The sequence below is a fragment of the Amblyomma americanum genome, chromosome 1 (genome assembly GCF_052857255.1).
Source record: "Amblyomma americanum isolate KBUSLIRL-KWMA chromosome 1, ASM5285725v1, whole genome shotgun sequence".
Classification (NCBI taxonomy): domain Eukaryota; kingdom Metazoa; phylum Arthropoda; class Arachnida; order Ixodida; family Ixodidae; genus Amblyomma; species Amblyomma americanum.
Window position 1 is genome coordinate 265,577,458 of NC_135497.1, and position 19,395 is coordinate 265,596,852.

General features: G+C 45.2%; 3 protein-coding genes across 6 annotated transcripts in view; 2 read left to right on the forward strand and 1 right to left on the reverse strand.

Moving 5' to 3' along the window:
- The first annotated feature begins 7 nt into the window (after positions 1-7).
- On the forward strand, positions 8-758 carry LOC144115034 (gem-associated protein 7-like). Its single transcript, XM_077649160.1, has 2 exons — positions 8-102; positions 182-758. Exon 2 carries the CDS (start codon positions 243-245, stop codon positions 579-581), a length of 339 nt encoding a protein of 112 aa, XP_077505286.1. The 5' UTR covers positions 8-102; positions 182-242; the 3' UTR covers positions 582-758.
- A 1,324-nt stretch (positions 759-2,082) lies between these two features.
- Positions 2,083-8,929, forward strand: LOC144115033 (uncharacterized). Its single transcript, XM_077649159.1, has 2 exons — positions 2,083-7,798; positions 7,914-8,929. The coding sequence occupies exon 1, from the start codon at positions 4,100-4,102 to the stop codon at positions 4,967-4,969; it is 870 nt and encodes a 289-aa protein (XP_077505285.1). The 5' UTR covers positions 2,083-4,099; the 3' UTR covers positions 4,970-7,798; positions 7,914-8,929.
- Positions 8,930-14,448: 5,519 nt separating this feature from the next.
- LOC144115036 (DENN domain-containing protein 1A-like) overlaps positions 14,449-19,395 on the reverse strand; it is a 75,988-nt gene continuing 71,041 nt past the window's right edge. For all 4 annotated transcript variants that reach the window (XM_077649164.1, XM_077649163.1, XM_077649162.1 and 1 more), the window contains one exon: positions 14,449-19,312. In XM_077649164.1, coding sequence (XP_077505290.1) covers positions 18,716-19,312 — 597 coding nt within the window. In that variant the 3' untranslated portion in view covers positions 14,449-18,715. The remainder of the gene's footprint in view (positions 19,313-19,395) is intronic.

Below are 19,395 nucleotides of genomic sequence, written 5' to 3' on the forward strand. Positions count from 1 at the left end.
TGGCTATCGATGATCCAAAGGCGCTAGTTGGCGCTAGTTGGCGGCTAAGCGAACTGCAAGCGGACTGCTTACTGGGGAATCGAACTCGCCGCGGCAATCGAGGTTGCCACATCTACCTTGGCTGCCCCTTGACAAGCTCCGGACTGCTTACTGGGGAATCGAACTCTCCGCGGCAATCGAGGTTGCCACATCTACCTTGGCTGCCCCTTGACAAGCTCACAGGTCACAGACTGGTTTCTGAGATGCCTCCGCAAGGCGAGGAGAGTCTTGAGTCCCTGCCGAAAGAAGAAAAAGATGGCGAATTGGCGGCCCGACAGCAAGCAGCGAGGGCTTACCTCAGGGAGCAGTTCCTGCTGTGCATGAAGGGTCTGAAGGATCACGTTGCTACGTTTCACATGCACGAAAACACCACCGTGACGGCGACTTTGCGAAGCTGTGACAGTGACATGCAGAACTTCGGCGTTTCCGAGCTGTCCACTGCGTTGGGCACTCAACCTGCAGCTCTTTTCAGAGCTGGTGATGTAATTAGCTTCACTGTGAAAGACTTAGCTGCGGCGACCGACTCTCGTGTCGGTGCCTAGAATGTCGTGTTGTCTTCACTGTGCTGCGCTGGGATTTCCTTAGGGCGCCGCTTGAGCACCCGGATGCAGTGCTTGTTGGAGACTTGCTGAAAAGGCGTTACATGCTTGCTGTGTGATAGGTGGCTCGTGTGCTCGAGGAGGAGGAGGTGGAGGAATAAACATTTTATTGAAAAAGCAGACTGAGGTTCTTGCGGGTGAAGCCCCTATTCCAGGGCCCCACTGGCTCTAGAGGTACTGTACGGTGTCTACTAGAGGCTCGTTCGGCTTGGTCCAAGGTTGCCTGCTGGCTTCCCAGGTCCTGCCGGGCGAGTCGCGCCTCCCACGACCTTCGGTGCTCGAGCACTTCAATAGAAGTGTAGTTCATGGTCAGTATCACCAGCACATGAAACCAAGTGAAGCTTTTTTCCGGATTATCTAAGATGAACGTGTGCCAACTTGCTCAGCTTTCGGCCTTGTTGCAAAATTTCCGGATTATATTTCGCATTTTGTTCTCGTGCTGCCGGACGTCCCTTGTTTTGAGAAAAGCTTCACTGCTCTAGGTAAAGCAGCCGTCGCGTAGACCGGAGAATGCCCTTCAACGGCATTCAGGCCAACCACGTTAGCCATGTATGACCATATGTGGTACAGTTATGGTGTCAAACCCTTGACCGATGACCTTGGGTTGACCTAAACAACGTCCGATGGGAGATGTGAAGCCGCGTGATGGCATCCGATGGGGATGTTGTGAGACCATGTGATACCGCGTCATAGCCACGTGGTCGTGTGGTTATATATAGGACAAGCCTATAGTGAACTAGAATACTGTCCTAGTGGCGTGAACAGAAGGGCGCAGGGGAATTAATGCTCTTTGGTGTAGAAGACGCCAGTAACGCCACTGCAACTTTACCTAGCGGCACCGTCACTGCTGCTTCAGGAGCTTATGCAGGTTTCTCCGCATCGTTATAACAGTCACTTGCACAATACGCCCCTAGTTAAGAACCCTGCATGCCATTGGCTTCAACCAACTTCAATGTAACCTCCTAGGCACCTTTTTTTTTTTTTTCCCCCACCGTGCCCCTTTTGAGCATTTTGGCAATTATGAAAAATCACGTCTTTCTATGTCATCTGCTAGCGACAAAGGGCAACGAGAAATGCTCATAGTTTTGCTGGTGGATGTAATTTGTTTAGATGCATCTCTTACTGAGCCGATTTTGTTTACATGAGACTGCTGTGAGCTATCCCAGTGATTCTTCTGTGAGGGCACTGTACGAGTGATCTGCTTGTACGGAAATAACTTTTCCTGAAGCGGTTCAGCGGCCTCAGAAACGCATTTTATTCACAAAATTTTACCCACGGTTAAAAATATTTTCACCCTAATTTTAGGCAAGGCTTGCAGCATAAGTGCAAATATTTATAAAAGAAAAATTATAGCAAATCTTAGCTTCCTGGCAGGCGCATTATTCGAGTAACGTACCAGCCGAAATTATGTTAAATGGAATCTCACTCTAACAGGTGCTTTGCAGGTCTAAGCGCAAGCGCACCTACTAATTTTCTCGCACTCAGAATCTTTTCACTTGTGGTTGTTCAAAAATGAAATTTGGTGTTATGTAAAAAGCAGTGATAGGCACCACATACAGCCTGCAGTGAGCTCTGCTGCCACATTTTCACAGTGGCCAGGACAGCCAGATCTAAGATCTGCTTGTTGCCTTAACCACCTGTACAATATCAAGGATACTGTCTGCATGTAGCTGTATAGGAGGCTAAAGCATGTCGTGCAAGTATTTTCCAAGTCGGCTACAATTTGTAGAGGGGCCCTGCAGAGGGATATAGAAGGTCACCCTTGTCTTTCATGCGAGTGAACTCGGCTGGATTGAGCTCGATGCCGGTTCTTTGGTCATTAGAAGCAAATTCAGGCAGCTTTCACAGCCTGTCTTCAAGACGCCATTTTTTTTGCTACATAACCGTGCCGCTAACATTATGAGGGCGCATAGATGAGACGTACACATTAGCGCTCGTGTGTATTATCCCGATGGAAAGGAATGCAAACAACCCAGTGCCTACGCGCTCCGCTGCTGGAATTTCTTTTGATCGCGCTTTTACCTGGGTGGTAAAAAAAAGATGTTAGAGTCATCCTAGAAAGCGTCACGGACGGCTCTAGCACCTCTTAACTACCACCGAAGTAAAAGCATGATGAAAAGAAATGAGAAGAGCGGAGCGCCTAGACTCCGCTCTGTTCGCATTTCTTTCGATCACCCCTGTACGTATTGACTCTGCGCCCTCGAATTGTTAGCGCTGTTTTAAGAATTATCCACCACCAACACGCCCAAGCTTCTCCGTTAGAATATTAGCTGCCAGTCACTTGATGCTACAGTGCAAGTGGAATGGTATGGTGGTATTTTCAGAATTAAGCACTGCGTCTGCTGCATATATATGTTGCCTGCATCTAGAATTTTATCATTAATCTCCTGCGTGCCACTGGGACAGCTTTGCTGGCCAGCATCTGCATACAAAATGGCAATGAGGATGTAGAAACTGAGTGAGAAAGGTTGTTAAATGCAAGGCAGATTACAGTATAACTACGAACGTCTGCTCAGGCGCTGGATATGGGTATTGCAGCCTGAACGAAGACTGGCGCACAATTCTGATAAGATGCCCGGCTGGATCCTGGCTCACTCTACTTGTCTATTATTAGGTTCTATTAGGTACTTCAACAGTGAAAACACGCTAGACAGTGTCACACGCAGTCCTATGGCTGTCGACTTGCTTATGAAAGCCTTGCATTCCATTAGTCTGGTTTTCCCATGCACTCAGGTGCAACAGAAATAAATGAAGCTTGTCAACAGATGCAGAATTTGGACCTAGAACCCCAGCAGTGAAGCGTGAAAACACATGGGCAGAACACTTGCAGAGCCTTTCCTACTGCCCGGCCAGCACGGCCGCAGAGGCGCGAAGCTAGTAAAAGGCACCCCTGCGGTGAGGAGAGGCGTTTTGCTTCAGTCGCTCCACTGCCGCACGCCACCGTTCGCACCACTAGACCAGTATTCTAGTTCACTATAGACAAGCCTCAGACGCTTAGCAAGCGTGCTTGCTTTTCGCAGAATTCCAGGGTTAGTCGAGTTAAGCCACTGCCAATTTTTTTTTCCCCCGGGGTGTTTCCAAATCCTCAACTGTATAGAAAATGGCATATGGATGTCTTTAGTCCTAGATGTACGCACTGCAATAGCATTGCAGATCTAGTCCACATGGTCTGGGCCTGCCCTTCCTGGTGTAGGCAGTAGCCACATGCAGTGGCTAGGCTGGTTAGCTTGGCTGCGCTGCTGCGCTCGCGGTAGGCTCGCTGCGGCTGGCACGTGTCTCGTGCTCGTGCCGGTATTCGCCTGGCTGGAATAAACCCTGACCTGTTGGCATCTCAACATGGTGTCAGAGGTAATGCAATTCCCATAGCAAGCCCAGCCGGGATTGCTTCCTCTCGCTCGGATACCCATGTACGGTAGCACACGTCACAGCAGCACCTCCGGCCTGGACTACGTGGCCAGAACATGGTGTCCTTCGTCATCCAACCGCCCGAGGCCTTTTGCTTCACGACTCCTGCCGCCTGGCCGAAATGGAGGAAGTGGTTTGAGCATTTCTATACGGCTTCCGGTCTCTGCGACAAGTCAGGGTCACACCAAGTCAACACGCTCCTTTACTTGATGAGCGATCAGGCCGAGGACATCCTCGGAACCTTCAAACTCTCTGGAGAGAACTCCCAGAACATACAAGTCGTCCTGAAGCAGTTCGACAGCTACTTCATACCGTGGCGCAACGTCATTTTTGAATGGGCACGCTTCAACACGAGGGTCCAAAACGACGGCGAATCTGTGGAAGACTTCGTAATTGCGCTTCATAAGCTTTCCAACCATTGTGAGTACGGCACCCTCCGAGAGGAACTGGTTCGAGACAGACTGGTTGTCAGCATTCAAGACCAGAAATTGTCAGCGAGATTGCAACTTGACGCTGATCTTACTCTTCATAAAGCGCTTGAGTTTATCAAGAAGGTCAAAAGCGTACGTCAGCAGCAAGCGGAGCTTCACCCCGACACGCTGACCGTCAACAAACTTGCATCAGGCAGACAGCAAGTCGGGCACTCCACGAACACTACTAACGTCAACGATGGTCGAGAGCACTTTGAATCAAGGCCCCATCCGCGTCCAGCTGACAACGTTCCGACGTTATGTCTTCAGTGTGGAAAAGAACGACACCCGCATTCACTATGCCCAGCGCGGACACAGGTATGCAAGGGCTGCCACAAGAAAGGCCACTACACGTCTGTCTGCATGTCACACCGTGTTGACATTGTTGAAGCATCAGGACCCGACAGCGAAGGTGGATTTGTTGGAACCGTCTTGTCCTTCAATACGTTGACATGAGAGACAACCATCCTTGTGCAAGGCCAACCTGTAAATTTCAAGATCGACACAGGCGCCAACGAATCTGTCCTCCCACCTACGACTTTCAGCATGCTCTGACATCAGCCTCCATTGTCGTGTGCTCCTCGGCAGCTTTACGGTCCTGATGGGAGAACTCTCGGAGCCAAGGGTGTAGCGTGTTTTCAACTCGCCTACCGTGGATGTGAAATGCTCGAAGACATTTACGTGCTGGAAGATGTCCACACTTTCTTACTGGGCAAGCCCGCCATCAAAGACTTGCAGGTGCTAACTTTCGTCAGCGCCGTCGCAAAGAAGGTGAGCCCAAGAGACGAATTTGCTTCATTGTTTCAAGGCCTCGGCAAGCTACCAAGAGAACACCACATTTGCCTGCGCAAAGGTGCGAAACCATTTGCTTTGAGCTCCCCTCGCCGCATACCAATTCCGCCCTACAAGAAAACAAGGCTTGAATTGCAGCAAATGAAAAATATTGGCATCATTTCACTTGTTGATGAACCGACTAAATGGTGTGCATTTATGGTGGTAGTCCAAAGACCAAATGGTGATGTTAGAATCTGCGTCGACTTCACTGAACTCAACCGTTAGGTCCTGAGAGAGTGGCATCCGATTCCGTCCGCCGAGCATACACTCGGGCTGCTTCACGGGGCAAAGGTTTTTCGAAGCTCGATGGCAATTCAGGGTTCTGGCAGATACCACTCAGTGAAGAAAGCAAGAAGCTTACTACCTTCATCACAAAATTTGGGAGGTTTTCCTTCAACAGGCTTCCATTTGGCATCGCGTCCGCTCCCGAGCACTTCCAAAAGCAGATGTAAAAAATTCTGGAAGGTGTCAGCAGTTGTGTGTCATATGGATGACATCCTTATCTGGGGCTTAGATAAAACGGAGCACAACAAGACACCTCGCACCGTTCTTCAGTGACTAACTGAGGCAGGTGTCACGCCAAACGAGAACAAGTGCCTGTTTCACCTCGACCAGCTCACATTCCTAGGTCACAAGCTTGACCAGCATGGAATCAAACCCGGCGAAAAAAAAGGTTGAAGCCATCTTAAAAATGACCAGTCCCACTAATAGAAGCAAGTTGCAAAGGCTGCTCGGAATGGCTACATACCTTTCCCACTTTGTACCCAACCTTGCGGACCTACTCCAGCCACTTATTTGTTTGCTGTCAAAAAAAGCAGGAATTCGTTTGGGACATTCCTCAACAGCAAGCGTTCGACAATTGGAAGCAGCTACTTTCATCTCGCCCAGTGCTAGGGGTCTACGATCCTGCTAAGGAGACAGTGGTCAGTGCAGATGCTCCTTTCTTCGGACTGGGGGCAGTGATTCGACAGAAACAGACCAGTGGCAAGTTTTCGGTCACTGCTTATACATCCCAGCTTCTATCTGACGTGGAGAAACACTACGAACAAATAGAGAAAGAGGCTCTTGCCTTGCTTTGGACTTGCAGAAAATTCAGTGACTACCTGGTCGGCAAGCAATTCACAATCGAAACAGACCACCAGCCGTTGGTACCTATCTTTATGTCCAAAAGTCTTGATGACCTTACACCGTGGCTGCAAAGACTTAAAATGCGAATGATGAGGTACCAGTACAAAGTGGTATATGTACCTGTGAAAGAACTGCTGGCGGGCGACATGCTTTCCAGAGCGCCTTTGTAGGAGACTGGTGACATAGAGCTAGAAAGCGACATCGAGGCTTTGTTGCGCTGCATGAGGACAACCCTTCCCATCAAGCAGCACTGCCTTGAGTAGGAGAAAGAATCCCAAAAATCAGATCGCGTGTGCTTGTATCTCCGGTAACTCTGCACAAAAGAATGGCCCTCCCGACGAGATTTACCCCTTGAAGTGAGATCCTTCTGCGAACATCGTCAACAGCTTACCGTAGAGGATGATCTGCTACTCTACGCAACCCATGTGGTTGTCCCACTCACGTGCAGGAAAGAAATTTTGTGCCTATTGCACAAAGGTCACTTCGGCATCACGAAGACCCAGGCCCACGCTAAAGACTCCATTTGGTGGCCTGTCGTGGCCAAAGTCATCACAACCACCATAAAACATTGTCCAGAATGTGTCAAGACGTCTAGCAACCGAAAAATGCCCCTTCAAAGCACTGAGTTTCCTTGAAGACCGTGGGAGAGAGTCGCAGTGAACCTTTTCTTCAATAGCCACTGGTGGTTAATCATGACTGATTATTACTCCAGATATCCGGAACTGACTCATTTAAAGAAGCTATCTTCAAGTACAGTGATCAGTCACTGCAAATCAATTTTTGCCCGACACGGCATTCCAGAGGTGGTGGTCTCCGATAATGGTCCGCAGTTCTTGTCCTCTAACTTCATTACGTTTGCTCGAGAATACGGGTTCAAACATGTCACATCAAGCCCGCACTACCCTGAGAGCAACCGACTATTGATTGGGAGGCGGTTGTGGACAAAGATTCCTCTCAACTCCCCCGAAGGCTTGTTCTCCGTTTGCCAGACGCCACTAATCTTCAGAATTTTGAAACCCAATACCGCGAACAGCAGCGAAGAGACTACGATAGACGACATGGCGTACGGCAGCTTCCGACCCTTCTGCAAGGAGATATAAGCTGGGTTACAGACTTAAAGCGAAAAGGGAACATGGTAGTGCCCGAAAGTGAGCCTAGGTCATATATAGCTGACATTGGGAATGGCACTACAACGAAATTGAACCTATCATCCTTTTTCTGAAGCCTGCGGAAGAGGAGAGTGACAACTAAGACTTCATATACGAGGAATCTCTGTATGGTGACATACATGCAGACAAGGCACTAATACTTCTTGGGACTTCAGTTTAAGAGCATACGTTGTTGGGCTAGTCGGTCAATCATGCGCCTGTTGTGTTATCTTCTTGTCCTTGTCTTTTTGTGCGCAGTACCCCCCTCCTTGTATTTACCAGGACTTCAGTTTCTCCGGCAAATTTTCAAACAACCTGCGATGATGCCTCCCACCAGCACACCATGTGTGGACGTTGCGTCATTCCTCCCAAGAGTTTGCTTTCTTGTCAGGGGAGGTGTTGTAGGCAGTAGCCACATGCAGTGGCTAGGCCGGTTAGCTTGGCTGCGCTGCTGCACGCTTACGCAAGGCTCGCTGCAGCTGGCACATGTCTCGTGCTCGTGCCGGTATTCACCTGGCTGGAATAAACCTGTCCTGTTGGCATCTCAACACTTCCTATAACGACCCGAATAGGAATGTTGAATCCTGGGAGACCTTATTACTCAACCACAAAGCAGAGAGCCACGTAAAGTCATCGGCCTCGCCTTGACCGCCGCCAAGTCCCAAAGGATTCTGGCCGACGGTTAGGGGAATGAATGGGGGTTTAGGCTAAAGCTTTCTCTCCCATCATTTTTGATGGGTGCGAATTAAATTTATTTCTCTCTCTCCCCGTCGCATTGGTACAGTGGTTAGGGCGCACAACTTCTGAGCCCAAGGACGCAGGTTCGATCCCGGCCATGGCGGCCGCATTTCTATGGAGGTGAAACGCAAGATACCCGTGTACTCTGCGATGTCGGTACACTTTAAAGAACTCCAGGTGGTTGAAATGAATCCAGAGCCCCCCCACTACGGTGTCCCTCATAACCCATGTCTTTTCTGGATGTTAAACCCCAAATACCATACCATTTTATCCTCCCTAGTACATCTACTACCCAGTTCTACTTCCCAGAGCCACGAAGTGTGATTCAGTGTGTGTAGAATATGTGTATTGTAGATAGCGCAACACTTAATTAAAACAGTGACATAAATTATAATTGCTGGAATTTTTGAAGATTAGCTGAGGTAGACACACAACTTTTCATGATGCATGTGCAGTTGAAAATAATACTTGTTGTATAGACACTGAAGACGTAAGAAACCAGCTGCCCCCAAACTTTGTTTGTAGTCACATGCTTAAGGCTAGAAATAAACAGCACCAGAGAATCTGTATTTCACAGCTTTCTACTGTTTTGTTTAAAACCTGAACAACGTAAGTAGCAAAACAGCCCCGAGGGGTATGCCAAGCACAGAGAAAAGAAGTTGACAGGACAGTGCACGTCCCATCTACTAGTTGTGTTTTGCATTTCGTTAGTACTGTTTCCTAAATATGAATGTAAACCAAGTCCCCATCCTTCCAGAAACCCTAATGGTTCTGGTGGTGCTTGACTGCTCACAGGAAACTTGAGGGAGAGGGGGAGAAAGGAGCCCCCCCCCCTCTAGAAATCCCTGGAAAAGCAACCTAGGTAGGCCACCTAAATCATGTGACCTTGTGGTCTCATTGCAAGCTGCCCATCGGATTGTGAGCACACTGACCACCGTGGGGTGTTAAATTAAAGCGGCTCTGAAAGGGGCCCTAATAAAGTTGCGGTATGCCTGGGATGTTAAAGCACGCTGCTTGATGAGTATTGTCCAGCAAGAATTTCTTTAATGCACATTGTAGAAGCTAAGTTGTGTGTAGTCAAAATTTGAATTTCAGCATCCTTCGTGCCTTTCCCTCTTCTCTCGTCACTTTTTGCATGCTGCAAGGTCGGTGCTCCTCTGCCAGCCCCACCTCCGGGGGCTGAGCTCCATGACCCGCTGGAGCTAAGCGGCTTATTGGCCATGGCCATGGTAGCTGCCTGTCATCTGAAAGAATCCAACCAATAGCCACCTCAGCTTGCATATGCAGGTGCAAGCGACGGAGGAGGGTGCGAGAATGAAAAAGTCTCCAGGAAGGGCTGGCCAACTTTCGCATGTTATTGTGTGTTCTCTGCTGCGTATAGAAGTGTATTATTTGGCTAAGGTTTTCATAACACAATGCAGTGATTGAGTGAGTTGGTCTGCTCTCCTCGAAAGGTGTTAAAGAGACCCTTTGCTCGAGACATTGCTCGGGAAGAGCAACCTGGGCCACAAAAGCCCCACCAGTGGCAGCACCTGTCATCGCAGGGCAGTGGTGCATCGCTTAACCGCTGCACCACTGCGCCAGGAGTGGGTATGAGGACTCCCAGGGATCTGTGAACGTAAAATAGAGAATTACCAATTACGCATATATGGGCATTAACCCATTAACGTTTTCACATCATTCCTTCAAGGCAGAGCTTAAATGTCCCCTCCAATTTTTTGTCCTTTAATATAAAGCTGCACATTCCTGCATTAATAATTACAGCTGCCTTTACTAATGTATACTTTACTAAAAGTAAACTCAGTCTTTGTAGACTAGTTAGACTGAGAAAAGCATCAGGTGTAATAAATCAACATTAACAAAAGCTACCCGAGACACCTACCTTTCTTTGCTCTTTCCTGCCTTTCATCCCATCTTTCCCTCTCATCCTCTAACCAATCTGTCAGCTTCACTTGTATTCCATTAAAGCATGCAGAACACTGCAATTGCCTAGTATCCTTCTACAGAAAGGAGCACATTCACATGCTGCCAAGAAAGGCAGAAAAGGTGGTAGCACTCTCACTGAACTGACTAAGAATCGGCAGCACTGCACATGCAACTACACAAGCGCAGGCTCTGCCCTGGCCACATGCTAGCGCTATACCATCTAGTAGGCCTTTTAGTAATGCCGAGAGGAGAGGTAGAGCCCCGGTCTCTAGCGTCACGAGGAAAGCATTTCATGGCCTCTTTAAAGCCCATTAAATGTGGGACTGTGTGCACTCCTTTCCACCTTGTAGTCCTTAAGCCATTTTTATGAGCCTTTCGGTACAATATTCCAAATTAAAGGGCAACTATGGAGGTCTTTGCACATTTTGTGCCAATGGCTGTATTTTATTTCTTAAAACTCTCTCTCTTCGTTACAGCGAAGTTTTTTAAATACTACATTAAAAAATTTTAAAACAAAAACAACACACCAGGTGACAGACCTAAGGCATGCTACTGATCTGTCATCATTGCATGACAAAGCAACTATGCCACAGCCACAAATAGTGGTGAAATTCTCGTGCTCATGACACATTTTTCATGCACAGCGAGCCTGGAGCAGGGATCAATTGGTGGGTAATGTTTGTGGCTTATGATATGCAGGGTTGCCAGTATAAATCGCCTCAACTGAGGCCACGGAATCAACAGTAGCAAAGACAAAACATCATATGACCATGTGATATAGTGTAAATGATTGGGACAGAAGTGTGAACCTACAATGAAAGTTTCATTATAATGCATGAACCTCAAAAAAGCCCCAAAATATTCCTTTACATTTTTTTCAGGTGAGCCTGCTTTTTAGGACAATAGTGAAGTGCCAAATGAAGAGGGCATGCACAGGTTTGCATATGCATATTAATGAACACCATTTGTAGTCCCATTAAGGTGAATTCTCGGATAAGATGAACAATATGAGATCGTTTGATTGGTTTCCCATAGGACTCAATGTAAAAAAGAAAATCTGCTTAAGGCAAACCATTTCGCGTGTGCTTCAGTTTGAAATTTTGCAGTGACCGCGAACCATGGCGAACCCTCTCAGCGGAACTTGCGGGGCATCTGTGCGGCACTGTCAAGGAACGAAAAAAAATTCATATGGAAATGCGAAAGCATTATTGTCCCTGGGCGGTGTGCATATGACACCACCTGGGATGCTGTACGACGAACGGTTGCATGACAATTTTGATACGAAAGTCTGGGAAGGCATTCAATTGAAGGTGCATATTTCGGAAGTTCGAATCCCTTTCGCAAGCTGTAGCCTCCAACTTGACTAGCACATGTGAGAATCATATGACATCACCTGGAACATTGTCCAACAAATGGTTGCATCACAATTTTGGTACGAATGTTGAGAAAACTGGTGCCACATGTCAGTTGGCCAGTGGCGGGTATATATAGACGAACAACATGTAAAGGATTGTCTTAAGTGGCGGTGCTTGGCTTACTGTATGCGTCATACAGCGACATGATGACGTCACCCTATTTTTCTTGCCATCCCTGGGATTTTCTGTGATCTGCGAGTGCACGCACACGCCGCAGGCATTTCTCATAATGAGACTATAACAGCAATGCTTTGCATTAAAAATATATAAAATGCTTCTACTCAAGAAAACACACCTCGTCAAGATGACTTCTGCGCATTTTCGTGCAAAACTGTGGAAAAACAGTCTTGCAGGAGCACGCTTTACGAAGAAGCTTCCTTTCCGGTGCAGAAAAGGCAGGGCTCCATCGTGCCTGTGCAGATCCAACATCTTGGCATCGTGTGGGCATCACGTGCGGTGTGTTGCCTCCTACAGACTAAAAGGAGCGTATGCGCAAAGTGCACTTCCTCATTGATTTGTGGCTTAAAACTCCTAGGCCGCATTTTCAAATGGCGTGGCGTCACAATATGCATTATTGCAGCGCAGAAATGGTCAGATATCGGCACCGCATGCATTACCTGCGGTGTACGGAAAGGCATGTGGTGTGCCTGCTCGCGGAGTTGATAACAGCTACGCTGCAGAAGAACGAGAGAAGAGAAAGATGGCAGGATGGAAATCAAAAATAAGAAAAAAAAATAGCCGCTGTGGGAGGGAATGAGAAAAAAAAACTATTGACCAATGCGATTTCCAAGTAGGACAACGTGAGCTTGTTTTATGCACCAGTCTTCAGCTCACTTCATGCATTGTGCAGTGCTCTATTTGAAATTATCTTCTCTCTGAAAGGCTATTTTAATCAGTTTTCATGCACCATATATATAACGTATATAATGGTTCTTTGTTTCGGTTCTAATTTTTGCCAGAATTCAGGGGTTAAAAATCAGGCGATAAATTTCGAGCTGAAATTCGGGTGAAAATTTGATTATTCGGAAAAAATTTCCGTAGTTGGGCTTTTTGGGCAATTTTTTGCTTCACAGGACAGCTTACTATAGCAGTCCATTTTTCTGCCCTAAATGCCCTAAGAAATACCCAATTTTTGTTCATTGTTTCATAAACATGGCAATTGTGGGTTCCACTAAAAAATTGTTCACAAATAAAATTCTTTTCCTTATCTGTTACAAATATTTCACCGTGCACTTTACCAGTCTCCTACAAAGCACTCCCGTGTCTCAGTAATAGCGCAACCTACCTTTATTTGTACACTGTGAAAACGTTCGTCATAGCGACGATTTTAAATGCAGAAGGTCCTTGGATTAGGGTGGGTACCACCTCATACAGCGACTCCGATAAGATGTCTAGTTAGTACCCATGTTATGGCCTCTCGCTTCTAAATCGCCCTTTTCAAACTTATCCTCAAATTCACCCGCCCCATGAAAACAAGCATTAAAAGAGGTTTAAGATCTATAACTGACAGAAGACGTTCTGAAATAAGCACTAGATATCCACAAATTTCCTTGCGATTTCTTCAGCTTTGTGAACTGGAAAACCAACATCGTCCAGAAGGCTCACTTTCGGGGAGAAATTGGGTTTAACCTGATTTTTAAGAAATAAGTTCGGGGTGCAAAAATGAAAATGAAGGGCCCTGCATATATGTGGGTGCACCTAGCATGCTTACATATCATTTTTAGGGGCACTTCTGTTAAGACAAACTTCTGATGATGAACGAATTTTCTGGTCCCTTCAAGTTCTGTCTTAAAGGGAGCCTACCGTATTGCACAAACTCAAAGTGCATTTTGGTGAATTACTGTTTTGCACCGAGACATGCTATCAACAAAAGTAGATTAGCTAGCCTATTGCTCTATCCTTTTTGTGCTTGGTAACGGGCAGGGTGTTATGTTTCAAAATAAGCATAGTAAACAGCTGTGTCGAGCTCATGGGTTCAGGTGGCACTGTGAGATATTCACATTTTTCAGTGTCATTTAAATGCACCCTGAAGGGTGCACATTAAGGTGTATTAATGTACCACTAGACAGTTTTATATATCATTTAGCTGATATCAGCACAGACACACATAAACTTTCAGATATCTGCTATACTGGACTAATTTTCAGCCTTCAAGGACACAGTCTGAGTGTTGGTGCTTTTGCTCTGAAAAATCGGAAAAAGTGCAGTAATGATGAAAATAAGCCAAGAAAGCCAGATCACATGGTGACTGATTAATTTATGAGGCACTTTTTACTGTCGGTTTCGGTCAGCACCAGCTTGTGGCTCCTGCATGGTGTCAAGTTAAACCCACTACAGCATCGGTGATCATGTGGAATCGGAAATCTCCGACTCAAAAAACTTGTTTGTTCACACCTCTGCCATGCATCAGCAAGGAGCCTGTCAGGTTTCATGTCACAGTTTTTTGACAGAGCAGGAGATGTCATGATTTTTGCTGTGCTCAGATTACAAATTACTTGACGTGGATTTCCTTGTGGATAGGAATGAAGCTGCTGGCTGGCCAGTATTGAAAACCATATCAATATCAAATGACGTTTCACTCAATGATTGTGATTTAAACTTGCTTGGCATCATCCGTATGTGTTGAGGAAACAAATTACCTATATCCTTTGTCTTCAAAACTTTCTGTCTCTACCCCTTTAAACTAAATACAAGTTTGAATTATAAGCAGCTGTAGGTGGCTGTACACCACAGTTGATGTGCAACGTAGAAGGAATGGTAATATTTTAATGCTCTACATAAAAATTCTCACTGATGTCAGCAGGAATGTACAGTCATGCATTCTCAAGAGCACTTTTCCGTCTAGTCTCAGGCATGCACTTCAACCCATCTGCATGACCCTATCCATTTGCACTATATATCAATGCAGCAAACAATACACACTGGGCAGTCTTATGAGTAAAGGGGGGTTAGTGTAAATAACGAGTAGAGGCATAAAGTTGTTAGTAAAAATGCAATTTGTGCAAGTGACCCTAAACTAAAAAGTAACAGTTAAATGACGCATTGCAAGAACATAATAAAAGACACAAAGCTCACTTCTGTCATAAAGTTTGCACAGTAGCGCAGTTCCTATATTTTTTCACAAAACCAACTATAAAACTGTCTTCTTTTTCTCTACAAAGATAAATATACAGGCTCTCTGGTAATTTGCAACGTGTCGGAGATGCCAGTAAACAAAAAAAGAAATGGTTACCTTGGCAGTGCACACAAAAACAAATACGAGTGATGATGCGCTCAGTCTTAAATAGTACAAATTTTTCTCACTAATGCACAACAAGAAAAGCACCAAAATCACCAGGAAATAAACAAATTTATGAAAAAGCTGAACAAAACTCAGCTTTGGCCTGATGGTACCGAAACAGAGCACATATTCAGGTCTATTCCATTGCTTCACACTACTCGGTGAATTCACCAAGGTTCATGCTGCCATGTGGATGCTGCGAACATAATTACACACATCAATTTGCTTTTCAGAAGTGTTTGTGACAGACTGCAGGCTGCACCCCTCATTCATGGGCCATGCAATCGACTAAAATATACACTCCAAAACACAACACTCACAAAATACCAAACAAGAAGTCATTACAATTGTAGTCAACAGTAAAAAAAAAAAAAGCAATCATACGTATAACAAACTTGCACCAAAACATTCAGTGGTAATACCACATGTGAAACAAGGCCTTGCAAATGAACAAAGAAAGCAGCAGTATGCTCTGATGGAAGCCACTCATCTACGCAGCATTTCTACAGATGCCATATCTTGAAAAGCTAGCTGTGCCTAATAGTCAAGAAACATAGCTGCAACACGATTTTCTCTGCAACATGATTAACTTATAAAGAGCGTGCATTCAATAATTTTGAATGAACAAGTTATGATGCACAAAGGCCAATCACTGACGTGGTAATTAATAAGATGCCCTTGACATGTCTTGAGCATTGGCTATGAGTAACTCACTCCATGACAGATTCATACAATTCTGAGAAACACCTGTGGAAGCTAAGTACTAGTTTGATTCATAGTTACAGCTAATTTGAGCTGAGTAGCAGTAACTGACCTCAAAAATTTTGCAAAGCAGCTGCACATACTATTACCATAATAAAATCCAAACGTACAGTCAGATTACTCGGTAAAGCTCGAACAAAAAGAGAACACCTGGAAATAGCCTTTAAAAAGGAACAATAAATTCTCGATCCATTTATTTGCAGGATGCCTGCAAGCAGACAAAAGAATGCTTTAATGAAACTTTAAGGTCATTCTGCTTCTTATGTGGAACAAGCAAAAAATAAGTGACACATACTACTGCTAAAAACATCTCTTAAGCATCTGGACAACTTGGGTCTTCGTACCAGAGCTCCTTTTTCTATGGCAATGTCAGTATCAGTAACAAGTGAAAGCACTGGTGCACTTTTGGAACACTAAAAATTTAAATAATTAAGCTAGCCCTTTTATAAAGCTAACTTTTTATCAATAGTTGATCAAACTAGTTTACTGTAAGTCGAAACCACTGCTGGACTTAGCCATTTCAAGTACTTGAAGTGCGATGTAGGTACGCAAAACATGCAGTCACATTCACTCAGTTCATCAGCTCAGAGCCAACGCAGCTTCAGTGTTGAGGACACAGTTGAAAAAACAGCTAAGATACAGTTCATAAATCCATGACAGTAAACTTGCAGTTACTGGTACTGAATATACTGCTGGCAAGCTTTTTGCTTTGTACTCCTATACTTTTTACACAGTATGGCTTGATTCTTTCACTACAGCCATATTTAAAAGAAAATGGAGCCAAAAATCTCAGGGCAGGTAATCTACAAAGAGAATATTAGCTCTGCTTGGCACATCACCTCAAGACCACACACTACCAATGTTTGTGTCACACGAGACATGTCTTGTACCACAGCCTTTATCACACGCACTCAAATGTACACCAAAAAGGTGTAGCAACTTACAACAGTTGGCTGGAAATAAAGTATAGTAGAAATAGAAAGACTGCCCTGCTAAAAGCTTTTTCTTAATGAAAAATATAAAGTATCCTACAAAGCTATCGCACCTTCAGTTCTCAGTGGATTTCTTGTTTGGCAAAAGTAGTAATTTTTCTTTATTTAATCTTGTGAACAATTTCACTGCACAAGCTCATTATTTTTAAGCAGTGCCGCTGTGCTCACATAGAAGAAAAGCCTCATTTTGGTCATACTATTTGGTTGCCTCGAAGTACCTGAAATTACATTTCTCATTCAAAACATTCCCAAGAGTGCGTTTTATACTTTCCATTAGACTGTTACGGATGCTGCCAAACTATACACAAACGGCCTGATTTTTTCAACTTATTCAGTGCTACTGGCTGCGCTTCCCATAAACAAGCTGTGAAGTTCACTAGCACACAACACCAAGAAGGCTACTAGCCTTACATTTCAACACAACAAAAGAAGGGCGCTTTTTCCTAACAGTACTTCACTATCATACACTTGCTCTGCTCAATCAACAACTCATTTTCACAGCATTGACAAAGAAAGCAAGACACACATCAAAAATGGTGATGGAGTTTCCACGGCGGAAAAGTTTTGCAGCCACAAGGTCACCTTAGCACAAATACGCCTGTGGAAGCCATAGAGGACTGCTATGTTCACACCGCCTGGCTACCGTGACCACAGCCATATTAGCTCGCTGCTGGCAACGTCAGTAGTGACAAAAATTGCCTGCCATGCCTCACTGTGAAAGCTCACGGTGGAAGGGTCTCTCACGTCCTTGAGCAAATAACCATTTCATGCAAGTACTTTAAGTCCTGTTGCTGCTTTCAGGAAATAAACTCAACTTTATGCACTTTAATTTAGCTCCAAAAATTTATTCGTTCATGGGCTGCAGTGCTACTTGCGATGCTTCTCAGTAACAGCACGAAACAAAGCAATGCTGTTAAGCATGTTAGGTGTAATCTACATTCATTGAGGATATTACAAGACTATGTTGGTCATAACGAAGAAAAAAAAGCGGCTCACATTACCATCCACAAAAGCTATGAGGCATTATGCAAATATATGCTTCTCACATGTGCGAGTAGACTGTAGTCTTTGTAGTGGCCAACGAATGCAAGGACTGCACCAAAAAAAAAAAAATTTTTTTCTTGTATACTGCAAAGATGTGTGGCTCAAAAGACCTAGTACTTTTCACATATGTATAGGACGTTGTACTGGCAAAGTCCTATTTTCAGTAATAATACAATTTTCTAGAAATATAAGCACAAGAAGCCATAATAGCATCTATCTGTAAAAACTAGATACTTTAGGCTTGGCATTATACAGCTTTCTATAACTTCACTATCATTAATACACTTGTCTTTTTTACTATCATTTTTCTATTAGGGCAATCTTCAATTAAAAAAATACTTTTTACAATGGCATGCCACATACTTTTTTTTTCTTCTTAATTCCATACCACGCAGGCGTGAATTGTCAAGTCTACCCCATATTTTTCTTCAGTCAACTGAATGCATTCAACTTTTCAGAATAAAGACTTAGTGCAGCTGCTATGCTTATGGTATAGTGAAGTCCTACGGTGAACATTGCATCAGATTATCACAGAGCTCTTATTGACAGCAACATTTCAAATGCAATTACCAACTTAGTGACAGTACTAAAGACTTTTTAATGATCGTATTTCATATGCTAGGAGCAAGTCCAAAGTTTATGCAGGAAGAAAGACAATAATTTCATACTGCCAGCAATGTTTCTCTCTAGTGTCCTTTGCTCACACAGACAATTAGTCTGAGTAGCATGAGCTGGAATAATCAATCACACCACCACTGCCAAGATGCTCCAAAATTAAACACTCTACATTTCTATTCCACATAACACTCCTCTGCATTCCCTCTCTCAAGTGTTCATTATATATACAAATATTTGCGCCTATGTTGCTTAAACCATAATAAATAGGAGGAAATAGTTGAAGCATTTGCTGGACACAGTGTCCACAGCCTACACAGTCAGAGGTCAATAAGGTCGGCACATGGGTCCTGCTGTTTGGGAAACATGGACGACGGTGGCGGCTGTGAAACAGGAACCGTGGGGGGACGCGACGTGACTGGTGGTGTCACTGGGGGTGTCACAGGTGGAGTCCAAGGCATTCGAAGAAAAGGGTTTGTTGAAAAAGAGGGGTGTGGGGCTCCCATGTACGGCACAGCTTGGAACCGTCGCTGCATGTTTGAATACGGTGATGGGGCAAACGGGTGGCCTGAAAATGCAGCTGGACTTGCTGTCAGTGGCAGCTGGCCAGGCAGTGCCTGCATCCTTGGGGCCATCATCTGGACTGCTGGCTGCACTGGTGGCACCAGAGGCTGCGCCACTTGCACTCCTGGCTGAGTAACACGTGTCAGCTGTGCTGGAAGTGGTGCCAACACAGCAACTGCATTCGCCTCAGAGACAACTGGAGGCTGATGGTTGTTCAGCTCATCCTCATTCTCCTGGGAGTCTAGACGAATAAGTGGTGCATCGGTGGACGGTGATGGGCGGTTGGTGTTCCTCTGGGCTTTCCTTGGAGGCGGGGCCAAGGGCACCTTATGCAGTGAAGGGTCACTGAATGCCTGCATTCACAAAGTATGCAATGCAAGTTAGCTAGCTTCAAATTGCCACTTGACTACGAAGAAACTCTATGCTGCTCTACTAT